This window comes from Bipolaris sorokiniana (assembly GCF_000338995.1).
Source record: "Bipolaris sorokiniana ND90Pr unplaced genomic scaffold COCSAscaffold_5, whole genome shotgun sequence".
Taxonomy (NCBI): Eukaryota; Fungi; Ascomycota; class Dothideomycetes; order Pleosporales; family Pleosporaceae; genus Bipolaris; species Bipolaris sorokiniana.
The window spans coordinates 666,069-682,207 of NW_006911899.1; the positions used below are offsets into that span (position 1 = coordinate 666,069).

At 50.0% G+C, this 16,139-nt stretch overlaps 6 protein-coding genes across 6 annotated transcripts; 3 read left to right on the forward strand and 3 right to left on the reverse strand.

Annotated features, from left to right (window-relative positions):
• Positions 1-105: 105 nt before the first annotated feature.
• On the reverse strand, positions 106-901 carry COCSADRAFT_35561 (uncharacterized protein). Its single transcript, XM_007700154.1, has 2 exons — positions 505-901; positions 106-424 (listed from the first exon to the last, which is right to left on the reverse strand). Exons 1-2 carry the CDS (start codon positions 825-827, stop codon positions 301-303), a joined length of 447 nt encoding a protein of 148 aa, XP_007698344.1. The 5' UTR covers positions 828-901; the 3' UTR covers positions 106-300.
• A 1,516-nt stretch (positions 902-2,417) lies between these two features.
• COCSADRAFT_114376 (uncharacterized protein) lies at positions 2,418-5,774 on the reverse strand. The gene is made up of 3 exons (XM_007700456.1): positions 5,411-5,774; positions 4,770-5,363; positions 2,418-4,718 (listed from the first exon to the last, which is right to left on the reverse strand). The coding sequence occupies exons 1-3, from the start codon at positions 5,528-5,530 to the stop codon at positions 2,628-2,630; spliced, it is 2,805 nt and encodes a 934-aa protein (XP_007698646.1). The 5' UTR covers positions 5,531-5,774; the 3' UTR covers positions 2,418-2,627.
• A 1,592-nt stretch (positions 5,775-7,366) lies between these two features.
• On the reverse strand, positions 7,367-8,362 carry COCSADRAFT_180273 (uncharacterized protein). Its single transcript, XM_007700457.1, has 4 exons — positions 8,052-8,362; positions 7,913-8,002; positions 7,777-7,864; positions 7,367-7,719 (listed from the first exon to the last, which is right to left on the reverse strand). Exons 1-4 carry the CDS (start codon positions 8,172-8,174, stop codon positions 7,511-7,513), a joined length of 510 nt encoding a protein of 169 aa, XP_007698647.1. The 5' UTR covers positions 8,175-8,362; the 3' UTR covers positions 7,367-7,510.
• A 624-nt stretch (positions 8,363-8,986) lies between these two features.
• COCSADRAFT_35564 (uncharacterized protein) lies at positions 8,987-10,955 on the forward strand. Its single transcript, XM_007700155.1, has 4 exons — positions 8,987-9,228; positions 9,308-10,364; positions 10,415-10,591; positions 10,639-10,955. The coding sequence occupies exons 1-4, from the start codon at positions 9,164-9,166 to the stop codon at positions 10,786-10,788; spliced, it is 1,449 nt and encodes a 482-aa protein (XP_007698345.1). The 5' UTR covers positions 8,987-9,163; the 3' UTR covers positions 10,789-10,955.
• Positions 10,956-11,249: 294 nt separating this feature from the next.
• On the forward strand, positions 11,250-12,675 carry COCSADRAFT_35565 (uncharacterized protein). Its single transcript, XM_007700156.1, has 3 exons — positions 11,250-11,695; positions 11,749-11,820; positions 11,873-12,675. Exons 1-3 carry the CDS (start codon positions 11,474-11,476, stop codon positions 12,341-12,343), a joined length of 765 nt encoding a protein of 254 aa, XP_007698346.1. The 5' UTR covers positions 11,250-11,473; the 3' UTR covers positions 12,344-12,675.
• A 333-nt stretch (positions 12,676-13,008) lies between these two features.
• On the forward strand, positions 13,009-15,273 carry COCSADRAFT_139569 (uncharacterized protein). The gene is made up of 6 exons (XM_007700458.1): positions 13,009-13,172; positions 13,226-13,269; positions 13,351-13,444; positions 13,495-13,549; positions 13,618-14,707; positions 14,767-15,273. The coding sequence occupies exons 1-6, from the start codon at positions 13,067-13,069 to the stop codon at positions 14,914-14,916; spliced, it is 1,539 nt and encodes a 512-aa protein (XP_007698648.1). The 5' UTR covers positions 13,009-13,066; the 3' UTR covers positions 14,917-15,273.
• The last annotated feature ends 866 nt before the right edge of the window (positions 15,274-16,139 follow it).

Here is a 16,139-nt window from a genome sequence, read left to right on the forward strand (position 1 = left end):
TACATGTATATATTTCCCAATGTGTGCACTCCTTTTTCTTCTCTAACCGCATGTCAAAAACCTCACTTCACTGCACTCAATCTCAGATCGAAAAAAACGGTAACGTTCCAAGCGAACAAACCACTCAATAAACTATCCTCATTCTATATACAAGAAGGTTGATTATCACTTCCCCCTTTCACCATCTCCCCAGTCTCCCATCTCTTCCCGCGCCCTCATTATATACAAGAAACGTTTCAGGGCCTGCCAATATTCATATCCATCTTACTTCATCCTCCCCGTCAATTTACCCGCATCCATCTAGGAGCGAAGAGTAAGCTTGTAAGGGCCAAGCTGACGAATCTGGTTGCATTGCAAATCCTGGGGTCCGAGACCGCCAGCAACACAGTAGGTAGGAACAGTGCCAGTGGCGTACTTGCCAGACCTAATTTCTCCGTTAGTCCATCACCATCACATCTATAACAGTTTTACAGAAAAATGGAAAAGGAAGAGGTAAGAACTTACGAAACACCGGTCTGGTGGTAAACGCTCAGGTCATACTGGTTGGGATCCGTGCCGTTCATTGATGACAGCACAAACCTGTAGTTGCTGGCTCCGCAGGTGACAGTCTCGCTGGGAAGCGAGAGGATGGGGCCAGCAGCACAGGACACATTGCGGGCTTGGAAGCCGTGGATATGGAAGTTGACGTTTTGGATTGTACCGTTTGTCTTGCGCAGGCTGTAGTCCGTAATCAGGATAGGTTCAACGTTGCCGATAGGGCTGCGCTGGTAGAGCGTTGGGACGGCAGTCGCAGTGGCGAGGAGGGTGGTAAGGGTGAGGAAGTGCATTGCTGCGGTGTTTGGAGGTTGGGGGAGAGGGTTAGAAGGAGGTAGTGGGATGCTTATCTGTGGATGAAGAAGAGATGTGGGGAGGATGGGGGATGTTGTATTTATCTTGTTTCCATTATCAACCCCAGGCTTCTACGTACATAGTCGACACAAGGTTGACGCTTAGGGCATGAAGCTTTGACGTGATCGTCTATCAGAGCTCCAGAGATTGTACATTCCATACCAAGGGGGTGGTGGAGAATACGAGAAATGATGGAGTCACAGCGTGGTGGTTGCCGCCTGTCTATCCCCAGATGGACATTTCCCGGCCTTGTGTGTGCAAAATGGCGGTACACTACGCCTTGCGCCTCGCCTTTTGCTTAGCAAAATGCCCTTTTTATGCAAAACAGGGAACTGATCAGCTGTAGTTATGAAGGATTAGTTGCGTAAATTGTACTCGTCAGTGTCACAGATGTTGAATTAGTGCGAGGTAACTCCAACAATGTCTCCCGCATATTCGGCACAAATAGGTTCCACACCCCAACATGACTGCTTTGTACAGACAGCCCAAGATGTTTTTGATTCAAACACGAGGAACAACGGTTCTGTGCGTGCATCTGCATGCAATGGCACAGGGCCGAGCCTTAGGTACTCACAACGGTTTTTCCATAGCCGGTTACTAGCGAGCATGAGTACCACGTCGTTGTGTTATGATAGACAATGACTCGCAAGTGCGAGGCTGCACAGGGGTACCGCTTTGGAGCGGGAAATGCTGTTGAGCCGCACGTCACATCCATTCATTTGGGGCGATGAATCTGCCCAAGCCTCATCGATGTCGCAATCTCGCCACTCGGTCTATTTAGTTGCTCCTAGATGACGTTGTTAGTGGAAGGCGATGCATTCCAAATTCAGGGTCAGGCGTTCAAGTTTTAGAACCACAGTCGTTGGCGCAAAGTCAAATGCGCTCCAGATCACTCAAGGCGATCGCATGTTTGTTGAGGAAAAGATTCGACAATGCGGCCGCAAGCCGTTCTGGCTTGTCTGCCCAGGATAACGCCATCAGTGGAGACTCAAATTTCGGCGTCTTCCTTGTCAGTTCACCGCGTTCATGCCGAGCCACACTCCGAACCCAGCGTCAAGGCCACTCTGTTCTGAGTTAAGGTACATGACAAAGAACCTCATCAAACTCGTACCTAGTTGTCTCCGCCATCTGCATACACGCTACTGTGTATATTGTGGAGGCTGCTACGCATGAGTCGGATTAGGGTAATGCCTATGGAATTGTTAGCGAAGACACTCTGACTGTAAAATCCCTTGTAGATGTACATTTAGCTACTGAGTACCCAACTATGCGCGGCTTCTATGAAGACTCTCCTCACGGCGATCGTGATTATACACAAATTACCGCAGTGCACTCAGTCATTAGGATAGGCGATTATCTAGCTAGCAGCAGCCTATTCCCCGCAAGACGCTAGAGATTGTTGTCATGAACCTAGCAACCGGGGAAACTCATGTCTAGGCTGCGTCCGTGGTCGCTCCTTTTATCGTGGTCCGATTAGAGATACGTCAAAGATTCAAGATTCAAGATTCAAGATTCAAGATTTTCTAGATGTGCAGAGCAAGATGGCGGTAAGAGATCGCTTTTCCTTCCTTGTGAATGCATTATTGCTAGTTGTTGGTGTACATGTGTAAAAGATGAAAATGCTAATGCTGATGAGGGTATAGAACAGAGATGCTAGGACAAGTTTTGTACGCCGAACGCCGCATAGGTAGTCGCTAAAAGTGCAAGAACCCCGAATTTAGGAGCAAATCAAACAGAATTTAGCGCCGCCATAGATGGGAAAGTCTTCGCTCACTCTTCACACCGCGGTTGTCCTCATTACTAGGTTTGGAGAGGCGGGAGAAAGGCACTTTAAAGGTTCCAGAAGAGGCAGGTTCCGACCGTGAACCGATACCGGACCTTGACCGGTCTCGTTGCTGGGTAAGTGTGGCCTTGTACTGCTCCCAGCAGTTCTCTGTATGAGCCTTGACGGTATCCAGGCTGTCATTAGATGCAGAAGATGTGCTGTCTGGAGCTGATAGAATGGAAACGGATCGTGGAAGGAACGGTCTCTTGTTGGTGGCTGGAGGATGTGCCTCGATATCAGTGAGTGTAGGCTCTGTTCCTAGAGAAACGTGGGGGCTGGATGATGGAGGCATCGACACGGCCATGCCAATGGTTGATTGGAAATCATTAGGCTCATGGTGACCTTGCTTGACTCCTGATTTCATGTGATCGAACTCGAATTGGAACCCGTCTCCCCGAGATTCCTGCCGCAACGAAGGGTGTATGTGGCTTTGTGACACGGGAGGTGTAGTTGGTAACATAATCCTTCGCGAGTCTATTGGGGTCACAATGGATACAAGACCGCCTAGAAGACCACTCTCTTCTGCTTCACTGGTCTTGTGTCTATCGTCGCATGTACTTGACTCGGATGAAGCTGCACTTACACCCTCACTCCACAACGAACTTCCCGTAGAGCTAGTGCTGCCCGACCGGCTGGGGAGCTCTCCTATGCCTAAGAGTGATAGTGCCTTTGCAGAACGATCGAGTTGTGAGCTGTCAAGTAGTGGGGTTCTCGGGAAGCCATCTGTGCTCCTTGTTGAGGCTCGCTTGCTGCGCGAAACAGAAGGTGTGCGCGACCTGAACCAAGATGTTTCTGACCCACTTCGATTGATGACGATCGGCGAGGTGGATTGGTCAGAGCAAACAAGAACAAGCGGGTCGTTATTTGAAGGTTGAGATTTCTCCACTGATTCGTTCAACACTTTAGTACTGCTAACGCAGAGACGCGTGGACTGCGTCGTAAGGCTGTTCCGCCTAGAGCTCAGAGAGGACAGTGACATTTGTGACAATGACCGCACTGAGGATGGACGCGCAGGTCGAGAAACCCTAAGTGGTGATACTTCCATAGACCCTCGCCGACTCAGGTTTTTTGGAGTAAAATAATCTTCCCTTTGACAGTCTGGTTCAATAGACGAAGGGCTGCATTGCGACTCCAAAATGTACTGGTCGATGGCTTGCGAAATATTCAACGAAGGGGCCGGCGAAGGGGTCACATCTGTGCAATCTGCTGCTGATGAAGTGGGATCTGCAATATAACACAAGGGATAATCTGAGCTTTCAGAGTCGCGGACCTGCTTTGGAGCCCGAAGTGCAGACACTAGGTACTGGAGAGTACCATAAATGAGGAGCCACCGGACTTTGCGCGCGTCCATAACGGTTATTTTCTCCTGACGCCGGCAAGCGTTGACGGCATGTGCGTTCTCAAAGTGGATATATGCCTGAACAATCTTCGAGCTTGTAACGTGTTGGTCCAGAATATTCGTTGCGGCTCTCAACGCACCGCTCATGGTATGGATCTTGTGTGTTTTTTGATGTTGAGAAGCAAGAGTAAGCTGCCGTAACGCCCTGTGCGAGTCTGATTTCTTCGAAGGCGATATGTATGTTGGCAGCAGTGGCAACGGATGTGGCAGTGAACTGAAGTTGTGCCGCTGGTCAAAAGTAAGCACGTTCTGCAGAACACAAATCCCACCACTCGCCGGCCCTTGAGAAGAAATATCGACAGTGGATGTTGTGTCTACGAGATAGTCGTAGAGGCTCTTGAAATCATAGTACATTGATTTGTAAAGAGCCTTGGGGAATGTAGTGCCTCGAGGCGGCGGCCAGTAGCCAAATTTTTCAGCATAGAATGTATGCAAGAAACGGCGGAATCGATCGAGATGGCTTCGAGCAGCATCTGACAGCCCAAGATATGTAGGCGAGAAGTCTTCTTGCAAGAACTTGCTGAGCGCAGTAGACACGCGCCCGAGATGGGCATCGACTTCGCGATGAGCTCGAGTAATCAAGGCTTTAGTAAGTTTTGAGATAGACTGCGGGTAGTCGTTAGTGTCGTGCTCAGGTAACACACTTTAACTCCTTACTGAAAATTCTGGGCTGAGGGCCAAACTTTCGTTCATGCCAACGCAATGGGCGAAAGCATCAACCCAAACATCCCTGAGCTTGTAACGCTCTGCATAGAACAAACTTGCAAGAGCATAATCTGTACATTCGACCAAGTCCCGGTAGCCCTGGTCTTCGGCGTAGGACAGAAAGTCTTGCACATTGCTAGGGTGGTCAGGTCGAAAAAGGTATAATCTTTCTTGGAGATCCACATAAGCCTGGCCCATATGGTCGCCAACTAACGGTTTGCCTAGCAAGAATGCGAAGAAGTTACGAGTTGTAATGTGCCATCTGAAAGAGTCTTGTCGAGCAACCTCTGCGGGCGCAGGTATGAAAAGTTTCATAGTGCTTGGTTGCTTGTTTGCATCAATCAGTGAACTAGGCACCCGCTTCAATTTTTGCGAGGTCGATGTCTGCAGTGAAACCAAATGAGCATCACACTGATTGATTATCGAATCGCACTTTTTTTGTCGCAAGACTCTAAAAGGAATGCAGAAAGACGGGCCACGACGTGACATTCCTCTGGCATGAAGGTGAATGTAGCAGTCGCCATCCTCATACCATAGTTCGGGGTCCTTTTCAAACTGTCAGCCAAGCGTAATAACAGTGAGCCCCAACATACCCTTCGCAAACCGTGGTCCCAGTCGTTTACGGTACGCGTCAAGCCCGACCATCGCTGAATCTTTGTTGGATGCATCGGTTCTCGTGTTGCTGCAGAGCAGCTGGCAGATCTCGAACTCATTTAGATGTCAGTTCAAGGTCTCGTGTTGTTATCCAGTAGAAATCCAGAGTAGATATGGTCGCCTGTAGTCCGGCTATGACGTGTTGATTGGAATGTACGGAGTCTTTTGGTGGCCGTCGAAGTCCGCCCAATGAGGCCGTGGCGACTACCAAACTTAGGTCACTATGTGCAGAATCATGAAAAGTGGTCAAGAGGGTAGACGTGCGATTGGGAATCAAGTGCTAATGAAGTTTTGTCTGTGACGTTAATTGTACGGGCTGAGGCGCTTCCGAGGCTATGTTAGTGTGAAAAAGCGCAGGTAAGCGTACCAAAGAATGAAATACACAACATGCACGGGCGGGGATCAATGCTATCGATTTACCTCTTCTGTGGCAGGGAGACAGGGTTGAGTGGGAGTTCGTAGCAGCCGAAGGTGGGACAATGCAGCTATGTGTCTAGATCCCCGTCGTCCCTTCAGCTATCGCAACGCCCGCCTACTATAGTGTGCATGTATCGGCTCGTGAGGAAGCGGGTAGAGCGATTTGCGAGGCGACCATACCAGAACAGGTCGACTGCCGTGAGTGGCTTGCGCTGGCCGTGCTATGGCGCCGGGAAATCGAACTGGCGCGGCCGTTCTCGACGCAGATGGTGCAGAGTATGCCTAGAGTCGTCCCAGAAGAGCAGAGTTTAGAACCCGCCATGCGTGCAATTGGGCGGCCATGTGTACATGGCCTGGCTGTTTGGCCTTGAAGCTGTCTGCACTATTTCCCAACTCAGGACCCCATAGTCACTTACATGGCCTTATTTTTTTCATTATGGTAAAGCGCGCGCCAGCATATGAGCCTTGGGAGAGCTGGAATAATTAGCAAGGCTTGTGTGGCGCTTCTAGACGATACGGTGATCCCCCTCAGCCAGGGTGGCGGTTTTTGTCAAGGCTGTATGGGGCCATTTTTCCCACGCTTTGCTGGCGTCACGACAATGTGACAGCGAGGATGGGGAAATGATGGCTTGCGCATCGACCTGGTGTGGTGTTGTACGCGTCCGAGTGCAAGTGTGTCGGACAGTTTGTTGCGCACCAATTGTGAGGTCGGGGTGGGGATGCCGTGGGCACGCTATGATCGCCGTTCAAGATTGCTCGGCTCTCCTCACAGCTTAGCGTGCGATTGCGATGCATGACTGCATACTTACAGGCAGTCTATTACAGCAGGAGCACGAGTATAGATGCTGGTGTATGGTGGGCATCATGGCACTGCATATACTGGCACTGCTCTCCGCCGACTTGTGTCAGCTTTGCCATCGCGCTCGTCGTCACCACCACACCGGAGCCTACTCGTACTTCACCCCCGCTGAGTGATGCTGTATTACAACGTATTGCACGATGCAAGGGGAATCTTCGGCTAGAGTCTCCGATTATCTCGGTCAGCGATTGTGTGACAGCATCAAGCATTCACATAACCAACGATTACACCACGTCGCAAAGATCATCGACATGGTCAGTTTCATGTATCCAGCTAATCGTCATCCTAGCATCCGCGGATCAGAGCTTTGCTGTCAAGCAGATGACGTATTCTCATTCACTGCCATAGTGCATCCTCCCCACATGCGCGCCAAAGTTACGCGCGGCTCCTCAGTTCACGATAATGCATGTCTCATAGATGCTACATCAATAGATCGCTTCACAGTAGTGCAAATGCTGCTGCAGCAGTGTTGTTGATGTTGAGGCTAGCTGTACATTGGCGTTGCGGCAAACTTGGCATGAGATTTGAACGTGATATTTAGCTTATCTACTTGTCTGGACTAGACAATACGCATACAGAATGGAATGGAGTTTCTGTAGTGAGATGTGGATCGAATCAAGGACCGCATTCCGAACCTTATGCACCAGTTCGTTCTGTCAGATATATATCTGTTTGTTCTACGTACTAAGTAAACCAACAGGTATAACGGTGGAGATACCAGAGCTTGAGCTCATCTTGCCAACGACAGCCTGGGTCCTACTTTTTATCTACAATCCTCGCAAACGGTTCCATCTGGATTCCTCTTGACTTCAACCTCCTGGCTCTTCTCCTGCCCTGCTCCTTTTTCTTCGGCCTCCGTCTTATCTCCTTTGACCGATTTCTCTTCCTTCTTCTTACCGTGCTTATCCGAATGCCCCAGATCCCGCGAAGGGTCAATGCAATCCCGTACCTTTTGCTTTAGTACCTTTGTCTCTACAACTAGTTAGAATCCTGCCAACTGAACGCCTTTGATTACTGAGAGATACAAACCTGGAAATCCCCCTTCGGTTTTTCTATCCCAGAGTAGCACCTTTGTTGCTTCAGCATTCTGACCTTGTTCCCCAGGCGGAAGGTATGTCTTGCAATGTCAACAGCTAGCAAGCGCGATGGCAATATAAAAACTTACCAGTTCCACCGTGAAAAGCCCCCCAGTCGCGGGGATCAAGGCGATTTCACCTATTTGTGTTCCGAATGTTGATAAGAGTTCTTGGCCAAACTAGTATATGTTGGTGAAGGTTGATGGTGCAACGTATAAGAGTGCTTACATAGGCCGCTCGCAGCATCCAGCGACATTGAGTGCAGTATGTGATTGCAACGCGTGGTAGAGCAACTGGTGCAGTCTGTATTGTTGTCATGGCTCTTGGTATAGGATGGGTTGTTCCTGCCATAGATATGTATGTGGGTTGGGGGAATGGTATCAGCTTATCGATAGTGCATCTGTGGCGTCATTACCTCGATTGGGCCGAGCACATAGTTGTCCAGAGTTCGATACATGTAGCCGTGGTGTCTGGAAAGCTGACGGGGCAGCCAGGGTGCGAGCTGCACTGTAAGGGGTTATGGAGTAGGAAATCACCGATTAAGTTCTGCTTCTGTGTCACCGTCACACATTATCTAATCCATTCATCTCTCTCATCACTTCGTGAACGGCGGACGAAATTTTTCCATCTCTTTTTCCCCAACACAAAATACATGGCATGATCCCATTGCGCGTCCCACATCCTATTACCGGATGAGTTCGTAGTGAAAAGCCGTTGAGTCTGTTGTGGAGCAGGTTACGGAAACCGAAAACGAAATTGTTGCCTAAGGCCACTGGCATCCCAAAACATCGTTGTACCCAGCACGAGAAAATGAGCAGAGGCCCCAGAGTGATCAAGAAATGAGGATTAATGCGTCCGCATCTACTTGGCATCATTCCCGCTAGAATGCAGAACGGGTGGTCTTCACGGTGGACAACTACGACTAAGAGCAGGGCCTGCGCATGACGGCGTGCCGGATCCTTTGAGCAAAGCCATGATGCCTCGTCATCGCCCCTATGCTGGGCGTTATACGTATGCCCAAGAAAGGGTTGGCGGTGAAGGTGAGTGACACGCAACAATCAGTGATCCAAGAGGGAGGCACGAAAAGCGGGATTACCAATGGGCCGTGCACCACAGGGTCTAAGGCTGTTTCTTTGCGGAGAGGCTCGAATTAGGGGCAAAGCAACGTCTTCTGCAACCGCCCAGCAGCACACTCTGCAACCCATCCTGGATCTTGTATCTGTCGCGGCCCTCTGTCTCTTGCGCACCAATTGGCGTCTGTCTTGCGGCTTTTCTGCAGGTAGTATACATCGCTGCACCAACATCCACACGAGCCCCCTATACCTTTACGTCTGCCTGGCATGAGTTCCTTGGGCTTCCTCTACTACGCCGTTCACCCAGCTGAATTGCGCTCCATAATTCAATGGTATGAGTTCTATCTTGCACATTCCCTTGCGGGTCTGCAGGCCTGCCTACGTGGTCGACATGGCTAATGTTCCCCCCAGGAAAGTATGGCACAATCCAGTACACGAGCGCGACGAATCAAAGGAACCCGAGTCCCTAAAGCGATGCTTCCACTTCCTCAACCAAACAAGCCGTAGTTTTGCCGCCGTCATCCTTGAGTTGCACCCTGATCTTTTGGTACCCGTCACACTATTCTACCTAATCCTGCGTGGTCTCGATACGATTGAGGATGACATGACCATCCCCTTGGCCAAGAAGGAGCCTCTCCTACGCAACTTCCAGGATATACTGGAACAGGACGGTTGGACATTTACGGAAAATGGCCCTAACGAGAAGGACAGGCAGCTTCTGGTCGAGTTCAACGTAGTCATTGAGGAATTCAAAAAGATCAAGCCCGCCTACAAGGACATCATCAAGGACATCACCAGGCGCATGGGCAACGGAATGGCAGACTACGCCAACAACGCTGAGTTTAATGCTGGAGTCAAGACGATCAAAGAATACGAGCTGTACTGCCACTACGTCGCGGGCCTGGTTGGTGAGGGATGCACACGTCTTTTCGTCGAGGCTGGGCTGGCAAATGCCGCCCTGCTCAAGAGGCCGGAACTCATGGAGTCCATGGGCCAGCTCCTCCAGCAGGTCAACATCACTCGTGACATCAGAGAGGACTTCGACGACGGCCGCCGGTTCTGGCCCAAGGAGATCTGGTCCAAGCACGTGGACAATTTCGAGGACCTGTTCAAGCCGGAAAACAAGGAGAAGGCACTGAAAGCTAGTTCAGAAATGATTCTGACGGCGTTGACTCGTGCAGACGACTGCTTGTACTATCTAGCCGGTCTCCGAGAGCAGAGTGTGTTCAACTTCTGCGCGATCCCCCAGTCCATGGCCATTGCAACTCTGGAAGCCTGTTTCCAGAACTATGATCTTTTCCAAAAGAACGTCAAAATTACCAAGGGCGAGGCTTGCCAGTTGATGGTCGAATCTACACAAAACTTGCAGCTTGTCTGTGAGGTTTTTAGGCGGTATGCTCGCAAGATTGCGAAGAAGAACAACCCACACGATCCCAATTTCTTGAAGATCAGCATTACATTGGGAAAGGTAAGTCTCGTGTGAAGTCTGTTCAAAACGTTTCCACTAACCAGGCCCAGATTGAGCAATTCATCGAGTCGATATTCCCATCGCAACAGCCTCCACCCGACCGCAAGGCACCAGCCACCATAGAAGAAGCAATGAAGAAGCAGAAGGAGGATGCAGAGGCCAACTGGGACCTGATCTATGTTGTCGCGGCTGTGATTGGAACTGTCCTTGTCATGACTTCGCTGATGGTATGTCTCAAGTTTATGAATACTCAAGCTTTGCTAACCTTTACTAGCTGTTCATCGCCTACCTCGCAGGCGCCCGCTTCGATATTGCCTGGTCTCAGGCCAAGACGGACATTGGCAAACTTCTAGGCGGAGCAGCTAGTACGGCACCTGCGCAAGTCACTAAAGTCCTGGAGACCGTGGAAAAGAGCGAACTATAGGATTTTATAGTTTCTATGTTTCGCCATTATGTCTGTATGTAATTATATTAGCCGCCATGAATGAGTCAAGGCAGGTATAGAGATGGATCCTAGTAATTTTAATTTTGCACGACGATGGAGGCTGGATTACAAGTCATCTGTGAGGTCCTAGCATGATAGTTAGGGTATAATAATACTTTTTTTGTATCAATAGTTGGACTGAAGAGGTGCCTTTGCAGACGTGCACTTCACTTGGCGACGAGTGTATCTTGATAAGAATTGTCTTCACAAACGTGTCTATGGTGATGGGAAGACAACTCCGGGCGGCGATCAAAGACAAGCGAAGGTTATTTTTCTTCCCAACTGCCATCTGAGACTCTGGCGCTCTGTTTGCGACATGTTTGAAACTTGAGTGTCTAGCGTGCCAAGGCCAGAAGGCTCCCACCAAGTGCGACTGCGCTGCATATTATTCTTCTCGACAGACACGCCCGCCGCAAGCAGCTAATTCCGACCCGTCCCTTCTCCGCAAGCAGTCCCTTAGGCTGCACATTCCCGCGACCGCCTCGGTACCATCGCCTGGTGCGACTGCGATAGGCCCGCCTTCACCTTATTCCGCCCACCACCAACCCTCTCAAATTCCCCCGCAACCGCAACCACCTTTTCTCCAAAACACCACCTACACACACGCACCCCAAAAACCAACACAATGGCTGAAGTCGCCGCATCCGCAAACAGCAACCAACAGGTTCCGCTCGACACGATTCCCATCTCGCCTACCGGCAACTCTGCAGAGGGTGAACAGTCCAGCAGCAACGCAGCAAATGAGGGCGAGATCCGCACTGTCTTCCATGACCCAGAGAACTTCAACGTCAAGCACCCGCTCATGAACACATGGACACTGTGGTTCACCAAGCCCCCGAGCGGCAAGGTACGCTGATGTCGTGTGTATGCCAGCCGGTGCATCCTTGCTAACCATTGCAGGGCGACAACTGGGCTGAACTGCTCAAGGAGGTCATCTCATTTGACTCAGTCGAGGAGTTCTGGGGCATCTACGTAAGCTATCTTCTGCCACCGGCGCAGCCCACGAAACTAACATGGCTTCCAGAACAACATTACTCCAACATCCGACCTGGCACTCAAGTCCGATTACCATCTTTTCAAGAAGGGCGTACGTCCCGAGTGGGAAGACTCGCAGAACAAGCACGGTGGCAAGTGGGCTTTCCAGTTCAAGGACAAGAAGGCAATCAACATTGATGCGCTCTGGCTGCACGTCATGCTGGCCGCCATTGGCGAGAACCTTGAGGATGAGGATGATAACGAAGTCATGGGTGTTGTCGTCAACGTTAGACGAGGCTTCTACCGTATTGGTCTCTGGACACGCTCAGTCGGCCGTGCTATTCCCGGTGATGGAGGCAAGGGAAGGACCCAGGAGCAGGGCAAGGAGGTCCTTCTCAAGATTGGCAGGCGATTCAAGCAGGCGCTACAGCTCAAGGACAATGATGTCGTCGAATTCTCTGGGCACACCGATGCTGCTCACGCCGGTAGTACTCGCGCAAAAGCCAAATTCAGCGTCTAAAGCTTTGGCTACATTTCCAGGCATGCAGCATCACGGCTGATGCTTGTAATATCCTCCTTCGTCGGCGGACATATTACGCACTCCACGTTCGGACTGCATTTCCACACTTTGTTCACTGTTTGGTCCAAAAAAACATCTCACTATCGGTTGGTAGGGACCGAGTTTCTAGCATGGCGTCCGCATGGGATTGCGAAGGGTGATATCAGGTTCTTTATATGAATCATACGGCCATGGCGGGTACACCTTGATGGGGTGAAGGGTTCTGGGCTTGTATAGAAAAACTCTAGTATCTGACATATCTATGAAGAAGAGAATAGACGCACTTTTCAATATTGGTTTGAACAGAGTGAGAGCCATATGGTGATGGTTAGTATTGTGAAGAGGGCGTCGGAGGCCGATGGCACAAGGAGGGGAGTGCTCCAAGATTCGTTGCGCCTCAGTCCTGTAATGCAGGCATGTAGCTGCTATACTGTGTGTATACACGAATAAGCGTATACGCCGGTGTGGCTTATCGCTCATATTAATAGAGTGTGAGTCAAGTGGGTTTGTTGCGTGGAACTGGCTGTACAAGGAACGGATGACACGGCCTAACAGTGGTGACGTCGGCTGTGGCGGTGCAGTGATTTTCACGGACAGCCATGTGCAGGCTGCCGACGCGCGCTCTACTCATATTTCCTTTTGGACCGCCCACCACCTACCGCTCCACTCTGCATATTTGAAATCATGGTAGTAGAAACCGCATACTACGACGCCCTCGGCGTACCGCCCACCGCATCCGAACTGGAAATCAAAAAGGCCTACCGCAAGCTTGCGATCAAACTGCACCCAGGTACGCAGTGCAACGACTACAGTTTTCAGCACCTGTGACTGACTCTAGGGCAGACAAGAACCCTGGAGATGAGACGGCACACGCGAAATTCCAAGAAGTACGTATATTGCTTGCGAGGGCAGCGTCCGACAGATATGTTCGAGAATGCAAGAGGATTGCGGGGCTCACAGCATGACAGATTGGTGAGGCATACCAAATTCTCAGCGACGAGCAGCTGCGCGCAGCATACGACAAACATGGCAAAGAAGGTGCTATGCCCAGTAGCGGTTTTGGTAAGAAAATACCTTCGGCGCTGCGAGTGTGGGACACTGACAAGTCACAGAGGACCCCTCCGAGTTCTTCACCATGATCTTTGGTGGAGAGGCTTTTGTAGACTGGTAAGCCACATAGTCGGCGACACATTGTCGGCGATGCCTCGTTCAAGCAGAAATACTGATACTTGCAGGATCGGCGAAATTTCCTTAATGAAGGACCTTACCAAGACTATGGAAATCTCCCAGCGTGAGATGGAGGCTGAGGCTGCCGCTCAGGCTGAGGCTGAGAGGGCGGAAGCTGGAAAGACACCTACGGCCGAAGGGACTGGTGCTACTCCCCCGACTGCTGCCACAGAAGCAACAGGCCCAAGTGCTGCTGCACCAGCCAAGGAAGCCGAAGCAGCAGCTGAGCACACAGGAACGCAGACGGCAAATGTACCACCTCCTCATGTAGAAGCAGAAGCACCTCCAGCGCCCGCAGCCGGTGCATCCACTTCTACACAGCTCCCACCGCTCCCACCACGGACAAGCACACCACCAACACGAGGCATTCCGATCCGCGCGGCTATCATGGACAAGTCTGATGAAGAAGTACGCATGGAGGCAGAAGGCATGACTGATGCAGAGAAGGAGCTGCGGGAAAAGCAAAAGAAGAAGGCTGGTCTTACTAAAGAGCAGCGGGAAGAGCTTGCAGCATACGAAATGGAGCGAAAGAGGATCCGTGAGGAACGCGTTAACAACCTTGCTAAGAAGCTTATTGAGCGTATCTCATTATGGACCGAGACCGACAAGGCTAACGATGTAACTGCTGCTTTCAAGGGAAAAATTCATCTCGAGATTGAGAATCTGAAGATGGAGTCTTTCGGTATTGAAATCCTCCACGCCATTGGAACTACCTACACTATGAAGGCATCCTCATTCCTCAAGTCTCAGAAATTCCTCGGCATCTCAGGCTTCTTCTCCCGCATCAAGGACAAGGGTACCCTCGTCAAAGACACCTGGTCGACCATGTCGGCTGCGATAGATGCGCAGCTGACTATGGAAGAAATGGCGAAGTTGGAAGAGCAGGGTGGTGAGGCATGGACGGATGAGAAGAAGGCCGAGTACGAGAAGAAGGTCACTGGTAAGATTCTCGCCGCTGCGTGGAGAGGTAGCAAGTTTGAGATTCAGAGCGTGCTGCGCGACGTGTGCGACGCTGTACTCAACGACAAGAAGATCAAGCTCGAGAAGCGCGTGGAACGGGCCCATGCCCTCATGATTATCGGAGAGATGTTCCAGAAGGTATGCTTGTTACTTTTATCCTTGTTCGCATCGGAAAAAGAAACTAACATTTTTCACAGGCTGAGCGCGATCCCGAAGAAGAGGGCGACTTCATGGCGTTTGAGCAGCTCATGGCCGAGGCAGCAGCGAAGAAGGATGCAAAAGACGAGAAGCACGGAAAGCATCATCATGATAAGAAGGAAAAGGAGAAGAAGAAGGAAAAGGCATAGGGTTGAGTCGAGCTTCTCTCCAACTTCTTCTCTATACATGTTGTCCTTTTCTTCTGCCAAACCCCGCTCTTTTTCTTCTTGTTTTGTGATATCCATAGATGGGGATCGTTTTTGGCCCTTGTTCTGATAATGGCATTTGGAAGCTGCGATAGAAATTTGCTCACAAGATGAGTATCCAGGACTGAGTTTTGCATTGATATGCATGATGCGCGGTTCATTGCGTGTTTTCGAAACTGTGAGTGGAAAACAACACATGCGATATTTTCGACCTATCCCTCCTCTTTAGGGATTAAAATAGCTAGGATAAAAATTTCGCTTATACCACGACGGTTGCAACGACTTGGTTGACACCGACCGATACTTTGAATTTCCTAATAATGGAAAAGAGAAAAAAAATAGATAGCTATGTATTTGAACAGCAGTCATGAATCCCTTGTAAAGTATAAAATGTTATTTGTAACCATCTTCCCTTTACCTGAGACATCTATTCCTTTATGCGACCCCCCCCCCCACCCCTTTCCATCCAAACCACCTCTTCCCTTCCCCTTCTAACAAAAAACACGCCACGTTACCCATACCAGTTACCAATCTCATCTGTAACCCTCTGCGGGATATTAAAGGGTGGTTAGTTTGCAACGCCACACGCACCTTTTTTTCTTCTCGACAACAGGTGTTATTCCAAAAAGTTTATTCAGCGGCGAGTACAATACGTCGCAACGGCTACTAAAGGCTGATTTGTCATCGTTGGGGCAAGTTGGGATGTTGTATTAAGGCTGGGTGGTTTAATATGCCGGTGTCTTTTGTTTTAGGCGCCTTTTTTTTGCTTTTTGGGTAGTTAGTGTAACAGTTTGCTGACTAAGTGCCGGATTGGTAATGATATGCCGGATTGGGTTTCAATAGAGGGCATATTTAATAGGCATGTGATTGTAGGGAAGCGGAGGGAGGCGAAGGGTAAAACAGCAGCGTAGGTGAGGCTGTGCGGGGCGGTTGGTATGCAAGTAGTAGTAGTAGTAGTAGTGAACTTGAATGCGCAAGCCCAATGTATTCGATTTAGTTGGATAGTAAGAGCCACGATGTCGAGGAAGGAAAGAGAGTAAGTAAAGAGGTAAAAGGCAAAGGGGTGTTGTATGGTATCTCCATTCCCGTCTGTCGTAAAATCATACTATGTACAAGTTGAAAAAGCGATACGCACTTTAACCTTTCCCAGAAAAAGACATGCCAAC

What these genes read in the sequence shown, in the direction of transcription:
- COCSADRAFT_114376 (XM_007700456.1), bottom strand. Translation starts at nt 5,530, where the DNA reads ATGAGTTCGAGATCTGCCAGCTGCTCTGCAGCAACACGAGAACCGATG. An exon ending in GGGACCACGGTTTGCGAAGG is followed by an intron (nt 5,364 to 5,410) that starts GTATGTTGGGGC and finishes CAGTTTGAAAAG; the next exon opens with GACCCCGAACTATGGTATGA. An exon ending in CCCTCAGCCCAGAATTTTCA is followed by an intron (nt 4,719 to 4,769) that starts GTAAGGAGTTAA and finishes GACTACCCGCAG; the next exon opens with TCTATCTCAAAACTTACTAA.
- COCSADRAFT_35561 (XM_007700154.1), bottom strand. Translation starts at nt 827, where the DNA reads ATGCACTTCCTCACCCTTACCACCCTCCTCGCCACTGCGACTGCCGTC. An exon ending in TACCACCAGACCGGTGTTTC is followed by an intron (nt 425 to 504) that starts GTAAGTTCTTAC and finishes CGGAGAAATTAG; the next exon opens with GTCTGGCAAGTACGCCACTG.
- COCSADRAFT_180273 (XM_007700457.1), bottom strand. Translation starts at nt 8,174, where the DNA reads ATGGCAGGAACAACCCATCCTATACCAAGAGCCATGACAACAATACAG. An exon ending in GGATGCTGCGAGCGGCCTAT is followed by an intron (nt 8,003 to 8,051) that starts GTAAGCACTCTT and finishes AACATATACTAG; the next exon opens with TTTGGCCAAGAACTCTTATC. An exon ending in GGCTTTTCACGGTGGAACTG is followed by an intron (nt 7,865 to 7,912) that starts GTAAGTTTTTAT and finishes TGACATTGCAAG; the next exon opens with ACATACCTTCCGCCTGGGGA.
- COCSADRAFT_139569 (XM_007700458.1), top strand. Translation starts at nt 13,067, where the DNA reads ATGGTAGTAGAAACCGCATACTACGACGCCCTCGGCGTACCGCCCACC. An exon ending in CACACGCGAAATTCCAAGAA is followed by an intron (nt 13,270 to 13,350) that starts GTACGTATATTG and finishes ACAGCATGACAG; the next exon opens with ATTGGTGAGGCATACCAAAT. An exon ending in TCGGAGAGATGTTCCAGAAG is followed by an intron (nt 14,708 to 14,766) that starts GTATGCTTGTTA and finishes CATTTTTCACAG; the next exon opens with GCTGAGCGCGATCCCGAAGA.
- COCSADRAFT_35565 (XM_007700156.1), top strand. Translation starts at nt 11,474, where the DNA reads ATGGCTGAAGTCGCCGCATCCGCAAACAGCAACCAACAGGTTCCGCTC. An exon ending in CCAAGCCCCCGAGCGGCAAG is followed by an intron (nt 11,696 to 11,748) that starts GTACGCTGATGT and finishes TAACCATTGCAG; the next exon opens with GGCGACAACTGGGCTGAACT. An exon ending in AGGAGTTCTGGGGCATCTAC is followed by an intron (nt 11,821 to 11,872) that starts GTAAGCTATCTT and finishes CATGGCTTCCAG; the next exon opens with AACAACATTACTCCAACATC.
- COCSADRAFT_35564 (XM_007700155.1), top strand. Translation starts at nt 9,164, where the DNA reads ATGAGTTCCTTGGGCTTCCTCTACTACGCCGTTCACCCAGCTGAATTG. An exon ending in TCAGCATTACATTGGGAAAG is followed by an intron (nt 10,365 to 10,414) that starts GTAAGTCTCGTG and finishes AACCAGGCCCAG; the next exon opens with ATTGAGCAATTCATCGAGTC. An exon ending in TTGTCATGACTTCGCTGATG is followed by an intron (nt 10,592 to 10,638) that starts GTATGTCTCAAG and finishes AACCTTTACTAG; the next exon opens with CTGTTCATCGCCTACCTCGC.